Source organism: Hemibagrus wyckioides, linkage group LG15, assembly GCF_019097595.1.
Source record: "Hemibagrus wyckioides isolate EC202008001 linkage group LG15, SWU_Hwy_1.0, whole genome shotgun sequence".
Lineage (NCBI taxonomy): Eukaryota > Metazoa > Chordata > Actinopteri > Siluriformes > Bagridae > Hemibagrus > Hemibagrus wyckioides.
Window position 1 is genome coordinate 18,690,001 of NC_080724.1, and position 19,389 is coordinate 18,709,389.

General features: G+C 39.0%; 3 protein-coding genes and 3 non-coding genes across 6 annotated transcripts; 4 read left to right on the top strand and 2 right to left on the bottom strand.

Moving 5' to 3' along the window:
- Positions 1 to 600: 600 nt before the first annotated feature.
- Positions 601 to 4,016, bottom strand: LOC131366076 (SH3 domain-binding glutamic acid-rich-like protein 3). Its single transcript, XM_058410235.1, has 3 exons — positions 3,896 to 4,016; positions 3,103 to 3,270; positions 601 to 1,815 (listed from the first exon to the last, which is right to left on the bottom strand). The coding sequence occupies exons 1-3, from the start codon at positions 3,938 to 3,940 to the stop codon at positions 1,747 to 1,749; spliced, it is 282 nt and encodes a 93-aa protein (XP_058266218.1). The 5' UTR covers positions 3,941 to 4,016; the 3' UTR covers positions 601 to 1,746.
- A 1,407-nt stretch (positions 4,017 to 5,423) lies between these two features.
- On the bottom strand, positions 5,424 to 9,199 carry LOC131366077 (SH3 domain-binding glutamic acid-rich-like protein 3). Its single transcript, XM_058410236.1, has 3 exons — positions 9,043 to 9,199; positions 6,917 to 7,084; positions 5,424 to 5,628 (listed from the first exon to the last, which is right to left on the bottom strand). The coding sequence occupies exons 1-3, from the start codon at positions 9,085 to 9,087 to the stop codon at positions 5,566 to 5,568; spliced, it is 276 nt and encodes a 91-aa protein (XP_058266219.1). The 5' UTR covers positions 9,088 to 9,199; the 3' UTR covers positions 5,424 to 5,565.
- Positions 9,200 to 14,931: 5,732 nt separating this feature from the next.
- On the top strand, positions 14,932 to 19,348 carry rps12 (ribosomal protein S12). The gene is made up of 6 exons (XM_058410234.1): positions 14,932 to 15,038; positions 15,164 to 15,210; positions 17,568 to 17,684; positions 17,874 to 17,976; positions 18,824 to 18,925; positions 19,258 to 19,348. The coding sequence occupies exons 2-6, from the start codon at positions 15,197 to 15,199 to the stop codon at positions 19,318 to 19,320; spliced, it is 399 nt and encodes a 132-aa protein (XP_058266217.1). The 5' UTR covers positions 14,932 to 15,038; positions 15,164 to 15,196; the 3' UTR covers positions 19,321 to 19,348.
- LOC131366473 (small nucleolar RNA SNORD101) lies at positions 17,408 to 17,487 on the top strand. The gene has a single exon (XR_009206818.1). It is a non-coding gene; the product is annotated as a small nucleolar RNA SNORD101 (small nucleolar RNA).
- On the top strand, positions 17,720 to 17,804 carry LOC131366480 (small nucleolar RNA SNORD100). The gene has a single exon (XR_009206824.1). It is a non-coding gene; the product is annotated as a small nucleolar RNA SNORD100 (small nucleolar RNA).
- Positions 18,017 to 18,098, top strand: LOC131366479 (small nucleolar RNA SNORD100). Its single transcript, XR_009206823.1, has one exon. It is a non-coding gene; the product is annotated as a small nucleolar RNA SNORD100 (small nucleolar RNA).
- Positions 19,349 to 19,389: the final 41 nt, after the last annotated feature.

Consider the following 19,389-nt stretch of genomic DNA (forward strand, 5'->3'; position numbering starts at 1 on the left):
AGGATAAAATAGTTTAATAATTTTATTTTATTTATTTATTTATTTATTTATTTATTTATTTATTTTCCCCTCTCCTGTCTCTGTTTATCTTCTTTTGTAAAGCTGCTTCGAGACAGTGTCCATTGTAAAAGGCGCTATACAAATAGAATTGAATTGAATTGAATCCAACAGAGGGAAAAATACACTGAAAGCCAACAGAGTCCTGACTCATTCTGCCAGAAAATCATAAATTTATACTATATAATTTATATTTATAAATCTTTATACTGAATACAAATGTTCCATAAGTTCATTTCTATTCTAGCAGAGAAAGGTAATGTCAGCGGATTGGCACGAAGAGCTAAAGACCTTCTAATGATTTACTTAAAATATGATTTTAATCGATGATTTACTTTCAGCCTATAATTTGGATAACAGTGTTATAATTTCAGTAATGTAATAGAAAAATAAAATTTCTTCTTCCTATGATCTTCAGGAAATTCAGACTGATCTAAAAAAATATATTACATTTTCCATAACCTATAATATATGCTTCGTGGAAAAGGCTGATCCAAGCACGAGATGTCCAATCAATTTACAGGTTCATGCTAAACATAATAATAATAAGTGAATAAAGACGTATTTACTAATTACATAGCAAAATTAGCAACAGAATAAGGTCATTTTAAGCTTTAAATGAGTTACAAAAGGATTATAAAGACAGACTGCAGTAATGACGGCTTGGCAAATGAACATATCTTAAATACACTCCAGGCTATGTCTTATTATAAGATTACAGTGAACAGAATATCATGTATATATTTACATAAATCTTACTCTACTGATTCGTTCTCAAAATAAATAATTAAAATAAGCAAATCTTATAATCTTATCTTATGTTATTTTATGATCTTGTAACTGGTTTATGGAGATCTTATTACAGGACTATATTCAAGATATTTTGAATTGATAAGATCAGGTGAATTTGTCCATATTTAATTTTTACTTGCTTTTCAGTCTTCTGATAGTGGGTATATAGTATATGAATATGATTTTTAATAGAACAATTACATCTTTGGTCTCATGGGACAACTGAAAGCTAAAAAGAACTCTAAGAAGATCTCAGACTCATTTCACAAATCTAGCATTTGCTTCAAGGATACTTAGAGAGAATGAACATTTCAGGAATTGTGCTATATTACACCAGGACATTGTCGTACTGAATCCTTGCCATCTTCTGGGTCCATGTGAACGTGGCTCACTCAGCAGGAAGCTGACCCAGAGGCCGTGAGAATCTAACTCCATAAACCCTACAGGAATTGACCAGCAGGTGTCAGTAAACACACAAACACACACACACACACAACTGTGATTCCTGATCCTAGTGTAGACATTCCAGAAGTTATAACACATATGTGTGTGTGTGTGTGTTAGTCCAGTATAATAAACAAAACCAGGGAGTCCGTGATTTTAAAATCTAGTTAGTGAAATCATAATTTTTTTATTTATAAACATTATTTATTCTAATTTTAAACCTCAACTTATTGACCCTGACTGACCAAATGCCCTGAAGGCAGATGTACATTTTGGGATGGGTTGATTGACAAATGTTCAGTAAATTTCTTAGAAAAGTGTCCTTTTATTTCTTAGAAAAATCCTTTACCTAACACATCAAGCATTTTTTCCTTCAACTTTTTCCCCCCTTTCTTTTATTCGCAAATATTTCATCATCACATCTTTTCCATGCTCTGTTGCACAAAGATAAGCTTAAGAGTCCATTTTGAAGAAACTCAGTGGCATGCGTCTTTCCATTGCATCGGAGAACGCCTCGTAGTCCTGTAATCAAAAAACACGCTCAGAGAACAGACACACACACACACACACACACACACAGGCTAAATACACTGATTTCCTCACAGCTTACTTGTTAGTGTGTTATTGAGGGTGTTGTATGCTGTGTGGACAGGGTGTGTGATGGGCTGAGCTAATGAGCTGAGGTGGCAGGACTGCATTCTGGTAGCTTCCAGTCATTTCCATCAGTCAAGATTTATGTGTGTGTGTGTGTGTTTATGAAGGGCATTTTTAAAATGTTCCTAATGTCCTGTTTGCTTGAAGGTAAGGATATTATTATGGAAGGATCGTCAAACATTTGTGAAACACACCGTCAAACATTTGTGAAACACACCGTCAAACATTTGTGAAACACACACACACACACACACACACACACACTGTTGCCATTGCGCACCTAGACTGCCCAGAATGTTAACTGACATCTCTATCATGTTCTACAGATGTCTAATACTTCTTTTATTAAGTACATTTGGTTCCAAGTTACTTTAACTCGAGTAGAAATTCAAGTTGAGGGCTTTTACTGGAGTAATATTTTGACTAGGGTATCTCTACTTTCACTCAAGTACAGAAGATTGCTCACCACCGCTTCTGCGAATATATAAACTTATACACCCCTAAACCTCTAGCCCCGCCCCCATACATGATTCCAGAATGTTCATAGGTTGGTTTATTTAATAGTGCTATAAAGAATGGCAGCCTTTACCTATGCCAGATGGCTGCCATGTTTATCCTAAAGAAAAAATTGTAACATTAACTTCACAACAGAATGTGAAGCATGGCACAGATCCCTGCATGCACACGCAGCAATTTTCTACCATTTAATTAACTTTCACACTATCATCCATCCTCACCTTCACCTGTATTCCTGGAGAAAGTGTAGAAAGAAGGTTTTTTAGTGCCAGTGAGGTCTGTTAAGGCTCTAACCTGCCCCTATTGGACAGAGGTTTTAATTCTCCATATGTACAAAAGGTACACAGGCGAGTAAAGTGAGCAATGCTGCTTGTGTATATACAGCCTAAGCCTAATGTATAGCCTAAAGCCTGCCTGTCACATGATAAGTCCTAAATTCCAATCTTATTTTTAACTCACCACTTGTTAATTCATTTCCCATAAAAGATTTAATGTTTAAAATGTTCTTTTATCATGTTTAGGATTACTTCAAAACTCAATGCAAATAAATGTGAATCGATCTGCATCCTTCGTTATTCTTTGCTGACCACAACGAGCTCCAGTCTGCACTCACGTGAAGACGCGTTAAAAGAAACTCACCCCGCAGTATTGCGATCCATTAAAGACCTGAGGAGGCAAGGCGCTGGGATTCCCCACCTTCTCCCTCATCTCAGCCTTCAGAAATGAGTGCAGCGTGATGTCCTTGGCATAGTACCTTATATGTTTTGCATCAAGGAACCGGAAGATTGCCTCCTGCTGTTTCTTTATCTGGGGGGGAGATTCAGTTTAATATCTATTTTAAATCACTATTTTAATCACTATTTTAAATCCGGTTCATATACTTTTATTATTTTAGAGGTTTATCCATGTATCTTATACTCATTTTTACATTTTTTATTATTTTTTTTTTATTACAGAATTCATATTTTATTTACATTCATAAATGCTTTTAGATATGAGGAGGGGAGGATTTCATAATTTTGCAGACACAAAGTCAAGCAAATGCCACAGAATTTCAGAGGAGTTTTCAAAATGACCACGGATTTGGGCCAAGACATTGTGTAACGTCATTACACACGCTGCACATCTATCTATCTATCTATCTATCTATCTATCTATCTATCTATCTATCTATCTATCTATCTATCTATCTATCTATCTATCTATCTATCTATCTAAAGAAACTCAAGACTATGTGCCTGCTGAGAAAAGTGACAGCCAAACAGTGAGACAGAAAGAATGAACAGGCTCTGAAGAAATGACAGGCTTTGTGAAAAGTGAAATAAGAGAGCAAACTGAAAGAGACTGAACGTGACAGCATTTTAAAATACAAATCCGACGAAATCCATTCATCATAAAGGAAAGGAATGAAACCCGGATGTCAGGATCCTACCTCTTTGGAGCCGCTGGCACTGCTCATGTAGATTATAATAGGCATGGTGTAATGAGACGGTCTGATCGCTGTGTCGAGTGTGACAGTGTAGGTCTCTGTGGTGTGTGTAAGTGTGTATGGTGTGTTTTTATATAGGCAAAAGTAAAAAAATGCAGCTTGTCATGTTAGAAGAGAAAATGAAAGTATTCTGAAAATTTACTGTCAGTGGAACCTTCCTTACCGAAAACTTCACAGTATCAGTGATTACAGGCTTTCTTTTGTTCAACATTTTTATTAGCCGTCTGTGAACATGGACTAGTTAACATGGACTAACTGTAACATACCAGAACAAGTGCATTAGTATCTGTGAATTGAATAGCAGCCAAAGCAGCTGTTTTAGAAAATTAATCAACACCTTCTGACCAATCAGAATCAAGAATTCAACATACTTGTATGAAACGTTATAATATTAACTGTAGGATCAAATACATTAAATATTTGACATTAAAATGTCAATTACATTAAATATTTTTTATCATGTTTAGGATTACTTCAAAACTCAATGCAAATGGAGCTGCCAGGCAGGAGGCAAAGAGGAAGGCCAAAGAGGAGGTATATGGATGGAATAAATGAGGATATGAAGCTAGTGGGTGCAAGTGTTGAGGATACAGAAGATAGGGGATAGGTGGAGAGAGATGATTCGCTGTGGCCACCCCTGAAGGGAAAAGCCGAAAGAAGAAGAAGAAGATTTATACCTGCTGTCTCGTGCTTATGTGTTGCTGAGTCCTTGTCTTTGTTACCTGTTTTTGCCTCCTGGTTTCTGCTGTTTGTTTCCTGTTTGTTATTTTGTACTTAGTCTCCTAGTTTTCCCTAGCGCTTCCATGTGTCTGTAGTTTTGTTATTTTATTAATAAACCTCTCATTTCTCATCATATCCCTGCATTTGGGTCTGGATTCTGTACCAACTCCTGACAGTAAATAGGATCTACAGGTATTAGGATGTACCTGTTTTGGTGATGAAACCTGACAGGCTTGTGAATGTTTTTAAGAAGGCTAAAACAAACAACTGAACAATATAGGCAATACAAATAACTGAAATAGTGTTCAGTGCCTGTCTATGACATTCTGAATAGGGGTAAATTCATCAAGTGATAAATAAAGACTTCTTCGTGTTTCTAGATGTCAAGAGAACCTTCTACAATACTCAGATTCCCAACCATGGTCCTGCAGAACCCATATTATCATACAATTTAGTGCCTTTCCTGCTCGAATACAACCACCTAGACTGAGAAAACACAAAGACACTTAGCATTGTTTGATTTTATAGTAGTCAGTAATGAACATATGGCACATTGGCTGTGTATTATCCCTGAAGCAAAGAAATAAACCCATGATATACAGCTGTATATGCTGACATATATATAGGTGTACTTAATAAACAGAATGGAATACATATTCTGTATTTGTCTGTAAGTCTGGTATTGAAGACATCATAGAATTTATCCAATACTAAACAGTGTCTCGTTTTAAGTGTAATAGTATAATGTAATGAAATATTAATACTATAATTCATTATATTACTGTTTAATGCAAGCATAGAAAGGTATCCAGGTGACAGAATTTTTGGCCTTTTGAGCTGTCTATTGCACAAAAGAAGCTTAAGAGTCCACTATATACAGTCCGCTTTTGAACTCATAGCTTGAAGAATTTCTCTGCCTTGCCGTCTTCCAGTGCGTCGAAGAACGCCTGGTAGTCCTGTAATAACAGAGGAGAAAAACACGCTTAGAGAACACGCACAGGCTAAATACACTGATTTAGAGTGTTAGGGTGTTGTTAAACATGCTCCAGCCAGTTCTGTAGATCAGAACCGCAAGACGTCAACACAGGGTGTGTGATGAGCTGAGGTTTAGTTTGAGGACTAGACTGCATTCCAGGTACTGCATTAATTAGTACATTTTATTACTAAAAGTGTGTGTGTGTGTGTTGTAAATGTTTAATCACTTAAAAGGTAAGTAGATTTTAATGCATTTCACAGCCGTTTTTAAAGTGTTCCCATGTCCTATTTACTTACTTACATGGAAAGACATGCTGTGTAAAGACTGTCAAACATTGTGACATAACATTATGACCACCTGCCTAATGGTCCCCCTTTTGCCGCCAAAACAGCCCTGACACATCATATCACAACCAGCATTAAAATCTTCAGCAATTTCAGCAACAGTAGCTCGTCTGTTGGATCAGATGACACTAAAGAGCTCCTCCTATCAATCACTCCAAATCCCCCCAAAAGCCCCCCACCCCCGGGTCGTAAGAAAATTGTTCGGTATCAAACCGGTCCATGGTACAAAAAGGTTCGGAAACCCTGATTTAGATTAAATAGTAATTGTGTACAGGATGAGGTCATTAAACAACAGAAAAAAAATAGCAAAATTACTAAACTATACTATACCTTTAGCTTCTGTGATTAAACCAAACGTGGGTACGCCCCTAAACCTATAGCCCCGCCCCCTGTTAGAATATTACAGCTGGATACTTTCAACAGATACCCAATCAGAAACTGGACAGCGTGTGCCTCATATCAAGCGTGAAAGACTTTCTTAGACTTAAAGTTGCACTATTGAAACTCCGCACATGTACAAGAAATAAAGTTAGATACACAATTTCCTATTTCCTGTATGTCCTGAGTGACAGATGTCTCGTCCAATCAGCTCTCAGAATTTCATTCGCAAACTATACTTACAGTTTTTCGGTTTGTCTAAATTGTAATTGTTTTCGGATTTGTAATTTTGTTTTGCGCTTCACGGCCACCGTAAAAACGACCTATTAAGTACAACACAGTGGCCTTTTTACACTTCATCCAGCCTGCACACTTACTTACTTTCCTAATGTAATGGAATTACTTCAAAACTCAATGCTGAACTGAACTGCACCCCGCATTACTCTGCGATGAACACATTCACATTTACGCCATTTGGTAGACGCCGTAATCCGAAGCCAGAATTCCTGTCTGCACTCATGTGAAGACACGTTTAAAGAAACTCACCCCGCAGTATTGAGATCCATTAAAGACCTGAGGAGGCAAGGCGCTGGGATTCCCCGCCTTCTGCCTCATCTCAGCCTTAAAATCAGGACTTAGAGTGATGTCTTTGGCAAAGTACTTGATGTTTCTCGAATCAAGGAACTGCAAGATTTTTTCCTGCTGTGTCTTTATCTGAGGGGAGATTCAGATTCAAATCATAGCATTAGATTAAAAGCAGTTAATAAACTTTGATCAATTTACATCTTTATATACACCAACCAGGCATAACATTATGAGCACCTGCCTAATATTGTGTTGGTTGCCCCTTTTGCTACCAAAACAGCCCTGACCTGTCATGCGCTGTGTATTCTGACACCTTTCTATCAGAACCAGCAATATCCATTATTAAAAGCGCTAAACCAATAAAACTGAATTGAACTGAATTTTCAGTGCATCATGGTAAACAATACTAAACTAAGTATTTCAATGCAAAAAATGCAGTTAGAAAAACGACAGCAACATTATGTTAAAGGATTTGTTAACAGGATCACAATTAGATGATTCAGAATTTTCTGTTTATCCCAAGTGACCTACTTAACTCGGGTATTGACTCAGGGATTTGCTGAGCCGTGATACACTGTACCAGTCACTATTATAGTTATTTATCAAAGTATGTCACAAAGCCTGTTGGATGACGTGGCCTTAATTAACTTTTAAATACAAACTCCACCCTGAAACACATTGCATTGATCTCAAAATAGAATATATTGCTAAAAGCTTGTGGACAACACCATTTTCCAGATTTATTCCCCTTTGGCTGTTATAATATACTCTACTCTTCTACAGGGAAGTGGTGGCTCATGCAGTTAAGACTCTGGGTCACTGATTGGAAGGTTGGTGGTTCAAGCACAGCCAAGCTGCTGTTGGGCCCTTGTGCAAGGCCCTTAACCCTCCCTGCTCCAGGGGTGCCGTATCATGGCTGACCCTGCACTCTGACCCTGGTTTCCTATCAAGCTGGGATATGCGAAAATGTGGAATATGTGGCAGGCGGTGGTAGCTCAATTGGTTAAGGCCTAAGTGGTTTAGATTAAGGCTCTGGGTTGTTGATCGAAAAATCAGTGTTCAAGACCCAGCACTGCCAAGCTGCCTCCGTTGGGCCCTTGAGCAAGGCTGCTCCAGGGGTGCTGCATCATGGCTGACCCTGCGCTCTGAACACCAACCCTCAAGGATGGGATATGCAAAGAAAGAATTTCACTGTGCAGTAATGTATATGTGACAAATAAAGACTTCTGGAAAGGCTTTCTACTAGATTTTGGAATGTGGCTGTGGGAATAAATGAGAAATCAAGTGTGGAGATTGTGATACAAACACTGGGCTTAAATATCCAGAATGCAGTGCAGCTTTATGACGCAGTTGTGCTAAGTTATAGCTGATGCTCGGCTCAGATAGTTAGCTGCAAGAGGGCCTTGAGAGAGAGAGAGAGAGAGAGAGAGAGAGATGGACAGACTAAACACTAAAGTGCTGCTGCATCTCTGTCTATGGGTAGAAATGAAGTAAGCACAAAATCCCACTGCACCAATATTATTAGGTAGCCAAACTGCATTGTGGGTAAATGTCAATGCCAAAAAAACATTATGGGTAATGTAGAAAACCACTGAAAGACAGAAATTTAACCCAAACGAATCATCTGAGTATTTCATGACAAAGTGAACGTTAGGTGCGGTTGAATATAAAGTAAATATACAAGTCATTCAGTGTGGATTATTCCATGTGACACTTCCAGTAAACAATTCAGGACTAGATTTAATCTAGGTTTGCTGAACTGGCTTTTTCCCAGAGCTGTAATTTCCCTTCTTCAAATGACTGATGCCAAAATGTAGCTGACTCCATTAGAAGTTCCCAGTTTCCATTTACCACAATTCTGACAGCAAACAAACCCAAAAACTATGTTCCTGCAGGGAAAAGCGACTGTATCAAACATTACAGATTTAGTTTAAAGCTTTCTTAAAGAAACATTATAAATCTGGTACCAGAGCTGACATAAGAGAACAAACTGAAAGAGATTATACCTGCCAACATTTGACAATCATTCGAAAGAGTCCATTCGTCATAAATAAAAGGAAATTGTAAGGAAGATGTCGGGATTTTACCTCTCTGGAGCCGCTGACACTGCTAATGTAGATCGTAATAGTCATGGTGTAGTGTAGTGAGAGACGATCTGACAGCTGCTGCAGACTGGTGAAGGTCTGTGTGGTGTGTGTGGTGTGTGTGTGTGTGTATGGTGTGTGTTTAAAAATACTCTACCTTTTCTAGGACCAGGTAGGCAGGTTCTGGCATGATTACCACCTGACAGCCACACCTCATTCACACACACACCTCATACACACACATACACTCCCTCTCTCTCTCTCTCTCTCTCTCTCTGAGGCAGGGCTGGTATACAGTATACTGATTATATATTTAACTACTATTTCTCGGCAAAAGTAGTATTTTATGTATTTAATGTTAATTATTTAACATATATGTAACCACACAAAGCAAGCTGTATGTTATAAAACATTACAGGGAAAATAATGCTGTAAAAACTGCTGTTACTGATCAACTTCCATTCACGTTAAACATTTCCTTACAGAAAACTACACCGCATCAACGACTAAAGGCTTTTCTTTGTCCCACCCATGTTTTACTAGCCTTCTGTGGAGATCATGTGGAGCGTCCATTGTACAAGGACCTGTAAATGATTTAATATGGACTCACTATGACGAGTGCATTAATATAAACCGACCTATGGTCAAAGCAGCTGTTATAGAAAATTAATCTGACCAATCATATAGAATAAAGAATTCCACAACACTGTTGTATAAATCATTATTATAATAACAAGTGTTAGATCGATTACACTAGACAGAGCATTTATAAGAACATCTGATGCTCATATTTGAAAGGTTAATGTTTGCCTCTCCTGGATCATTTTCATAATCTTTCTAATAATGTGAAAATATCTTGGATTGTTGGTTCATGCCGTTTCGCCCCGTTATGCAGATTTTCTACAATCCAGTGAAAGTAAGTGCTGTGTTCTACACCCTAGCAGTGTTCTGAGGCACTCAACTAACAGGATCAGCAGGGATCAGATCGGACATGTATCGGTGGTGGAACCTGACAGACTGGTGAATGTGTCTGAGAGAAGGATAGAACAAACAACTGAAGAGTTTGACACAATACTTATCTCTGACATACTCCTATAGTGCTGAGTCCCTATCTATGGTGTGTTGAATAGGGTAAATTTTTGCAAGACAACAAACACTGTATGCTGCTGTAATGTGTATGAGACAAATAAAGGCTTGTTCTTTCAGATGTTGAGGCACATTTCTACAATGTACACATTCCCAACCCTGGTCTTACCCTCTGTTGTATAAACACTATATTGCCAAAAGTTTTGGGATGTCTGCCTATCATACTGCACATGAATGTAATATGGAGTTGGTCCACCCTTTGCAGCTATAACAGCTTCAACTATTCTAGGAAGGCTTTCAACAATGTTTAGGAGTGTGTTTATGGGAATGTTTTGCTCCATTCCAGTAAAATGGCTCTGTGCAGGTCAGACAAGTTCCTCCACACCAAACTCACTCATCCATGTCTTTATGGACCTTGTTTTGGTCACTGGTGTACAGTCATGTTGGAACAGGAAGGGGTCATCTCCAAACTGTTCCCACAAAGTTGGGAGCATGAAATTGTCCAAAATGTCTTGGTATGAAGCTGAAGCATTAAGAGTTCCTTTCACTGGAACTAAGGGGTAAAACCCAACCCCTGAATTCAATGATTTGGAGGGGTGTCCCAAAACTTGTCCAAAATGTCTTGGTATGAACCTGAAGCTTTAGTTCCTTTCACTGGAACTAAGGGGCCGAGCCCAACCCCTGAAAAACAACACCCAGATTCAATGATTTGGAGGGGCGTCCCAAAACTTTTGGCAATATAAGTGTAAGTTGTGTATTTCCTGCTGTAACTCAGAATCTACTTAGAATTGACTGATTAGATAAATCAGCTGTGTTGGATAATAGAAAATAACCAATAAAACACACTTCGCATTGCATGATTTTATAGTATTCAAGATTCAAGATTCAAGATTCAAAGAACTTTATTAATCCCAGTGGGAAATTCCTTTACCATGTTACAGTTGCTCTAATAAAAATAAAAATAAAAGAGAGAAAGAAAGAAATATATACACTGTTATATAAACTGTCAGTAATAGAATTGGAATGAATTAGAAACACACTATCCTGTTGAGTCTGGTTCTTCTTCTTTTATTTTTTTAATTCATTTTTTTTATTGATTTTTATTAAAACAAAACAATAGAGCCAAATCAATACACAATCAACACCCACAGCAAACGTTTAGACACGTTAAACAATATATTGTCAATCAATCAATCAATCAATCAACCAATGAACCAATCAATAATTTATTTATATAGCACTTATTTTTGCACATTACCTCATTATGTTTGTCCCTTTAAATTCTTGTTTTTGCACATTACTTCACATACATTTAAATCTCTGTATTTGGTATTTTTGTTATATTTCTTCTATTATAGGTTATTTGATATATTCTTTGTTATATTTTGTTATATTTTTGTTTTATTTTATTTTTTGTTATATTCCTGTCTTATTTTATTTATTACCTCTTACCTGTGCTTGTGGATACTGCTGGAAGTTGTACATTTCCCACTGGAATGAATAAAGTAGATCTGGGATGAATAGATCAATCTATCTATCTATCTATCTATCTATCTATCTATCTATCTATCTATCTATCTATCTATCTATCTATCTATCTATCTGTCTGTCTATCTGTCTATCTGTCTGTCTGTCTGTCTGTCTGTCTATCTAACGACTTTAAGTTCACCAAAGTGCTTTACAAAACAAAGAAAGAAGTCAAACAATAAGAAAAAGAAAAATATGAAATCAACACAAGCTGTTAAAATAAAAAATAAAAATAAAGATGTAAAATTAAGAAATGAAGAAGATTAAGAAATAGATATGGATAGACAAACAGAAAGCATAAAACAAAATATTAAGGGTACAGCTCGACAAAATTAAGAATATAGATCAAAGATCAACAACAGGATAAAAACAGAGTATAAAGAAATAAAAACAGAATATAAAGGAATAAAAACGGAATTTTAAGAGTATGTTATAAATAAAAGAAAAACATATTATTATGTAACTATTGTTAGTTTGAAAGAGAGACCATTGTAAAAGCCAAAGGGCAAGACAATCGAGTGAAAGAAAAAATATGCGGAAAAAGAAAAGAAGAAAAACAAAATATTGAAAATGGAAAAAAATGGGGGGAAAAATGGAAAAGAAAATGGAAAAAATAGTCAGGACTAGGATCTTGTTTGTTCACATAAATCCCACAAAGGAGAAGTCTGGTTCTGCTTAAGATTGCTTCCTCTTGCTTCAGGGAGGTTTTTTCCTTGCCAGTGTCACCTCTTTGCTCATTAGTAATAATTTTTATGAAGCTTTTAATCCCAGATTTCTCTAAAACTGTTTTGTGACATTCAAGTTCAAGTTCAAGAAGCTTTATTGTCATTTCAACCACATACAGTTGATGCAGTATATAGTGAAATGAAATAACGTTTCTCCAGGACCTGGTGCTACATAAACATACAACATAAAGATCAAACACAAAAAACACCACCACAGAGCTAGGACAGAAGTTTGTCTTAGCCATGTAAAGTGCACAGTGTGCAGCTAGGTGCAAACAGAGCGAAGACAAGACAGTGCAAAGAAAAAAAAATACAAGAAAGACAACACAAAAACACAGGACACTTAGCGCCGAAAATGAAAGAAAAGAACATGTGTAATGGAATGTAAGTGAAATAAAATAAGATAAAGTAAAATGATGTAAAAAAAAATATTGTGCAAAAATACAACAGCAGCGGTTGAGGTAGTGCAAATAGAAATAAACATAAATATAACTATAGCAGCAGATGACAGGTAGAGGTAGTGCAGTAAGTAATGAACAATATAAATTATGTGTGTGTCCACACAGGCGAGAAAGAGAGTGTGTGTGTGTGTGTATGTGTGTGAGAGAGACAGAGAGTTGTATACAGTTCAGTCCTGAGTGAGTGTGTGTGTGTGTGAGAGTGTAGAACAGTTCAGTCCTGAGTGAGAGTGTGTGTGAGAGTGTAGAACAGTTCAGTCCTGAGTGAGTGTGTGTGTGTGTGAGAGAGTGTAGAACAGTTCAGTCCTGAGTGAGTGTGTGTGTGAGAGTGTAGAACAGTTCAGTCCTGAGTGAGTGTGTGTGTGAGAGTGTAGAACAGTTCAGTCCTGAGTGAGTGTGTGTGTGTGTGAGAGAGTGTAGAACAGTTCAGTCCTGAGTGAGAGTGTGTGTGAGAGTGTAGAACAGTTCAGTCCTGAGTGAGTGTGTGTGTGTGTGTGTGTGTGTATGAGAGTGTAGAACAGTTCAGTCCTGAGTGAGTGTGTGTGTGTGAGAGAGTGTAGAACAGTTCAGTCCCGATTGAGAGTGTGTGTGAGAGTGTAGAACAGTTCAGTCCTGAGTGAGTGTGTGTGTGTGTGAGAGTGTAGAACAGTTCAGTCCTGAGTGAGAGTGTGTGTGTGTGAGAGAGTGTAGAACAGTTCAGTCCTGAGTGAGAGTGTGTGTGAGAGTGTAGAACAGTTCAGTCCCGGGTGTTGAGGAGCCTGATGGCTTGAGGAAAGAAACTGTTACACAGTCTGGTTGTGAGGGCCCGAATGCTCCGGTACCTCTTTCCAGATGGCAGGAGGGTGAAGAGTGTGTGTGAGGGGTGTGTGGGCTCATCCACAATGCTGTTAGCTTTGCGGATGCAGCGTGCGGTGGAAATGTCCGTGATAGAGGGGAGAGAGACTCCGATGATCTTTTCAGCTGTCCTCACTATCCGCTGAAGGGTCTTGCTATCCGAGACAGTGCAGTTCCCAAACCAGGCAGTGATGCAGCTGCTCAGGATGCTCTCGATGGTCCCTCTGTAGAACACAGTCAGGATGGGGGAAGGGAGATGGGCTTTCCTCAGCCTCCTCAGGAAGTAGAGGCGGTGCTGGGCTTTCTTGGTGATGGAGCTGGTGTTTAGTGACCAGGTGAAGTTCTCCGCCAGATTGTTCTGCCTCAATTAGACACAAGCCAGACATTTTCCATTGTTGAACTGAAAATGTTCAGGTCCTGGGATAGGGGAGGAATCTGTAATCCATCCATCCATTGTCTATACCCGCTTTATTCCTAATTAGGGTCACGGGGATCTGCTGGAGCCTATCCCAGCACACATTGGACAAAAGGCAGGGGTACACCCTGGACAGGTCTCCAGTCCATCACAGGGCCAGACATATAGACAGACAACCACACTCACTCCTATGGGCAGTTTAGAATGACCAATCAACCTAATGTACATGTTTTTGGACTGTGGGAGGAAACCGGAGTAAACCCACGCAGGCACGGGGAGAACATGCAAACTCCACACAGAAAGGCTCCTGCCTGTTCGAACCCAGGACCTTCTTGCCGTGAGGCACCAGTGCTACCCACTCAGCCACCGCCCTGCCCGAATCGGTAATCACAAACAGATAAATTATTCATTTGAAACACTTGTGTGTGAGTTCATTTTTGCGTTGCTTTAACCCTTCACTCGGTGGGATGTGTGCACCGATGCTGGAGTATCGATATATCGATACTCAGAAGCTTCAAATTCGGTATCAATATTTTCTAAACAGGTATTTTAACTATATTGATTATTAAATGTTCACATTTAAAATAATAAGTGGTATCGGTATTGTTAAAATTGTGACAAAAAGTATTGGTATCGTATCGCGTTAAAAACTTGTGGTATCGCCCAACCCTCCCTATTGAATAGAACGGAGTAGAGCGCCGACTAGTGCTGGAAGTAAACAACTATTCACCGCTGAATAAATAACGATTTAAAACACAACACCGTCTTCTTATATTAAAGAAAATAAAATGCTATAAAATGAAACTAAGAACAAATACACAGAAAATTAGAAATAATCACGTACGCAGCGACACCATTACGATCAGGCACTTCGCAGGACACCATTCCGGTCCTTAAAACAATGTTGTCGCGCTCGTGACGTCCTCTTTTCCCCGCTGTCAGAGGGACGATTGGGTGAGTTCCTCCGTTCCTCTCACACAATCCGCCTTAATTAAAAACCATCCTTTCATTAAACTGCGACAAATGGTAACCGAGGACATAAATGTTAACATGTCTGCGTTTGTGTGTGCTTATTTCAGAATTTTACGTCCAACATCCATCGCTAATCTACAATGGCCGAGGAAGGGTAAGCGTGATTGCTAAGACACACACAGCGGGCGCTCGCGCCATGAAATAAGTAACCGTAATGGGTTAAAAAGTACTCGCACCACTTCATCTACTTCATGTATATGTTGTAATATATGTATTTACACATCTATATAATCATTCCTTTAAAAATATGCTCCACGAACAACGTAAAGAGAGTGTAATTGAAGTTAGCTGGTTAGCTTGCTCTTTAGCTGCTACATGTTCCGTGCTGGGAAGCTGTATAAATTTCATGTCTGCTCGCTGTTGTTGACTTAAATCTATTTTACACTCCCTCAACTGTTAAGTAATTAAGATTAGGTACGGTTTCAAATCATAAGCTCTCTATTGATGACCTGATTATGTATTTGCTTAGATATTTACTATACATGTCTTTATTACTAGTTTATAACACGCGCCTCACGTGACCCCTAAAGATGTTTAAATTGTTTGCCTTGAGATTTCCTAAAGTATTTTAGCTTTGTGATTCCTTCATAATGCATGTGGGAGAAACCTCAGGCATGTTTATGAAATGATATGAACAGTATTTTTGTTTTTTTTGGTGTTAAAGCATTTTTAAAACATTGTATTGCGTGCAGGGTTTAAGCCGGTTTCACTTCGTGCAATTTCAGCAGTCTTTTCAGATTAAGGCCATGTCCACATGTAGCTGGATATTATTAAAGTCAGAGATTTGTCTACTTTAAAATTCTGTCTACATGACCTATGTAGACAGAAAATGCAAAACACTCGGTTAAGTACCGTCAGGAGCATGCCTAGCCAATCAGAAGCCTAGAGAAAACGTCATCACCGCGGTAGTTTAACAATGATGGCACGTCGCGGGAAAGCGAAAATTTTGTGGTCCGACCGGGTCTTGTCCAAAACCGGCGTCGCTGTCTGTGGTGTTGGAGATTTGTATGTAGCGTCAGTGAGCTTCGTATTACATTGTGGCTCCTCTGTCCGTTAACGTAATGTGTGAGTAACTGCGTGTGTACGTGCACTCGTAAGTCGTTAACACAGTCACTAGTTCACATAAGTCTGCTATTGCATGAAATATCTTTCTAAACAAAGCTGATGTCAAATCAAGGAGACCGGCAAACAGGCAATGACATCAGTTTGTCAGAATCTGTTTCCCACTGTCCACACCCCACTGAAAACGGAGTTTTGGAAGATCTTCACTTTGGAAGGAGTTTTCCCAAAGGCTCAGATTTTAACGACCTCGATCTGCGTTTTCGTGTGGACGAAAGGCCAAAACGCAGGGTCTCTGTTTTTAACAATACCCGGCTACATGCGGACATGGCCTAACACTGTAGAGAGCTTTTCATGCTAACCCTGGGTCATCCTAAACCCCGGTTAAACGGAATCCTTGGTGATCTATAATGACGTTTCACACTGCTGTTAATCCTGGGAGTTTATTAACAGACGTTTCACACTGTTTGTTCCTAAACCTAAATGTTATTTGTGTATTTGCGGTGTCTGTGTCACTGATTGATTGGACGAACAGCAGGCAACATGTTTACACTGATGTTGATCAGTTTCTGATTGTCTGGCTGCTGCAAAGCGCCCCACACTGCTCTGTTTCACACTGAACAAACTTGGCACTGTAAATGTTAACACAGCGAATGCGGTGCTGACCCTGCTCCGTGAGCAGGGTTCCATAACCCGGGTAAAAAGCGGTGCCAACATTGCTTTCCAGTTACGGGTGTGAAACATTTCTTTACCCGGGATTAAAAGCGGTGTTGAGAATGATGACCTGGGGTTAAGCACAGTGTGAAAAGCCCTATAGGAAATTTTCCTAATAAGCTGTATGATGGGCTATTTGATGAGCTTTTTAATGACTGATCACATGCGAGCCTGGTTTTTGTATTCCTCAGAATAATAGTTTGGATAAAGCGTTTCTTAAACGAAGAGTTCACAAAGTCAGAAATAGTTTGATGCAATTTGCTCTGTTCAGTTTCTTTTTTTTGGCTATTTCTACTATGTAGCTGTCTTGAGTTTTGTCTAATTCTATGCTTTCCTCTTAATGCTGATTATCAGTGCTCACACACTTTAAACATTTTCTGTGCTGCCAGTACTTTAAAACTCGCATCTGTACAGCGTAAAGCTATATTTGAAAACATGTCAAATATATGCAGAGGGATTCAGTTTAAACTCTTTATTGTGGTTGAATTATTGTGTTTACGGTGTAAATTCAGTCCTCGGCTGCTGTGATGACTCTTATGGTCTTTAGTCGGATACCCCTTCACTCTCTTCATGAGTGAGACTTCCAGTCTGAGCACGCTGATGGACAACACTGCTGTAAACATTGTTTTTGCTTTTTCTTTCTTCGCTGTAACGTTTTCCTGTCCTGTTTGTGCACAGCATTGCTGCCGGAGGTGTGATGGATGTGAACACCGCCCTCCCCGAGGTGCTGAAGACCGCACTCATCCACGACGGACTCGCTCGTGGAATCCGGGAGGCTGCCAAGGCTCTAGATAAGTAAGTACCTCAGGCTTAGCTGGGAAGTGTTACACTGCATCTATGATGATAATTTGGCTCCCTCTACTGAAGACTCTGAGGAAACCTGCCACTTGTTACCCAATTTCTTTCTGAGGTGCTGGGGATTAGTTGTCAGTGGACCGGGTAAAGTTTGGAAGTTTGCCTCATTGTGTTTCCCCTTCTCGTCAGGCGCCAGGCTCACCTGTGTGTCCTCGCTGCCAACTGCGACGAGCCCATGTACGTCAAGCTGGTGGAGGCTCTCTGTGCCGAGCATCAGATCAACCTCATGAAGGTATGAGTGCTTAATGTGTTCTGCCTGCGTGATTTATTTGTGTGTCTGTGATGACAACTTGGCTCCCTCTACTGAATTCAGTGAGGAAATTGCCTTTGTTACCCAATTGTTCCTGAGACACACTGAAGGTGCTGCATGTAAAATCTGTTTAAAAGGCTGAATCTTTCACACGATTTCTAAAATGTAGCCGGTCTGTATCTGCTGTTTGTGTAGGAGCTCTGGGGTTCATGCACATTAAACTTCTTTAGGGAGTGATGCTCCATTTTGACATGTGAACAATCCTTGTGTACTGTACAGGCGAAATGCAGTATTTTTTATTTGAAAATGGCTTGGCTTACATAAAATGATTTAAAACTAAAATGATATATTTAGATGTCAAGTAGTTAAAATGAATGTCAGATTCCATTCAGTGTATTTGATGAACCAGCATCTGTAATTTTTGAAAAGTGTATTGTGCCATAATTTAAGGTGTAAAGGAGTAACTTGTGTAAAATCTGCAAGAGAACTAAAGTCCTAAACTGTTTACTTTTCTGCTAGTCTGCTTAATGCAAATAATTGGCTGATTATTTAGAGGAAAATTCCTCACCTCCATAAGATACAGTAATGATTAGACAAGTTGATGCATCTATCCACGTTGTCAGATTGTTGCATTTATATGTCTGACTGATCAATAAAATATTTTATTCAGTATACAATATTTTTGCAGTAGATCTTTTCTTTATTTGCGGTAAATGTTTGTGAACTGAGTGACCAGATTTGTACAATCAGCCTTTAGAAATGTAGCTTGAATTGCACCGTCTTGTCTAAAATAAGCATGCTGACCCTCCCCTGTGTTTTCTCCTTGCAGGTAGACGACAACAAGAAGCTCGGTGAGTGGGTTGGTCTGTGCAAGATCGACAGGGAGGGCAAACCCCGTAAGGTGGTGGGCTGCAGCTGCGTGGTCGTTAAGGTAAGCGAAAGTTTTATCGTGTCTAATCCCTGAGCTTGTCTCACACACCCCAAGATGATGAGGTGTTTGTCAGCCAGGACGAGTCCAGACACTGGCTTTCTGTGCCATGTGCCTGTTTGTGTTTTCTTACTGGCGAGAGAGAACAAGCCAGGATCACGAGCCTCGAGATCCCAACATGGTCTCTGAGGTCCCCAGAAGGGCAACAAGCTACTTTATATAAAATAGAAACTTGATTAAGAGCCATAGGGTCAGCGACTTGCTGCAGTTTTGTAAACCAGTGCATGTAAACTAGCATTTGTTTAGCTTTTTCACAATTTCGTTTTCTTCTGCAGGACTACGGCAAAGAGTCTCAAGCCAAGGATGTCATCGAGGAGTACTTCAAGTCAAAGAAATGAAGAACTGAATAAAAGCCTTTTGAAGATATTTGATGTGAAGCCTCTTGATTTAAAAGGAACATTTGGTCT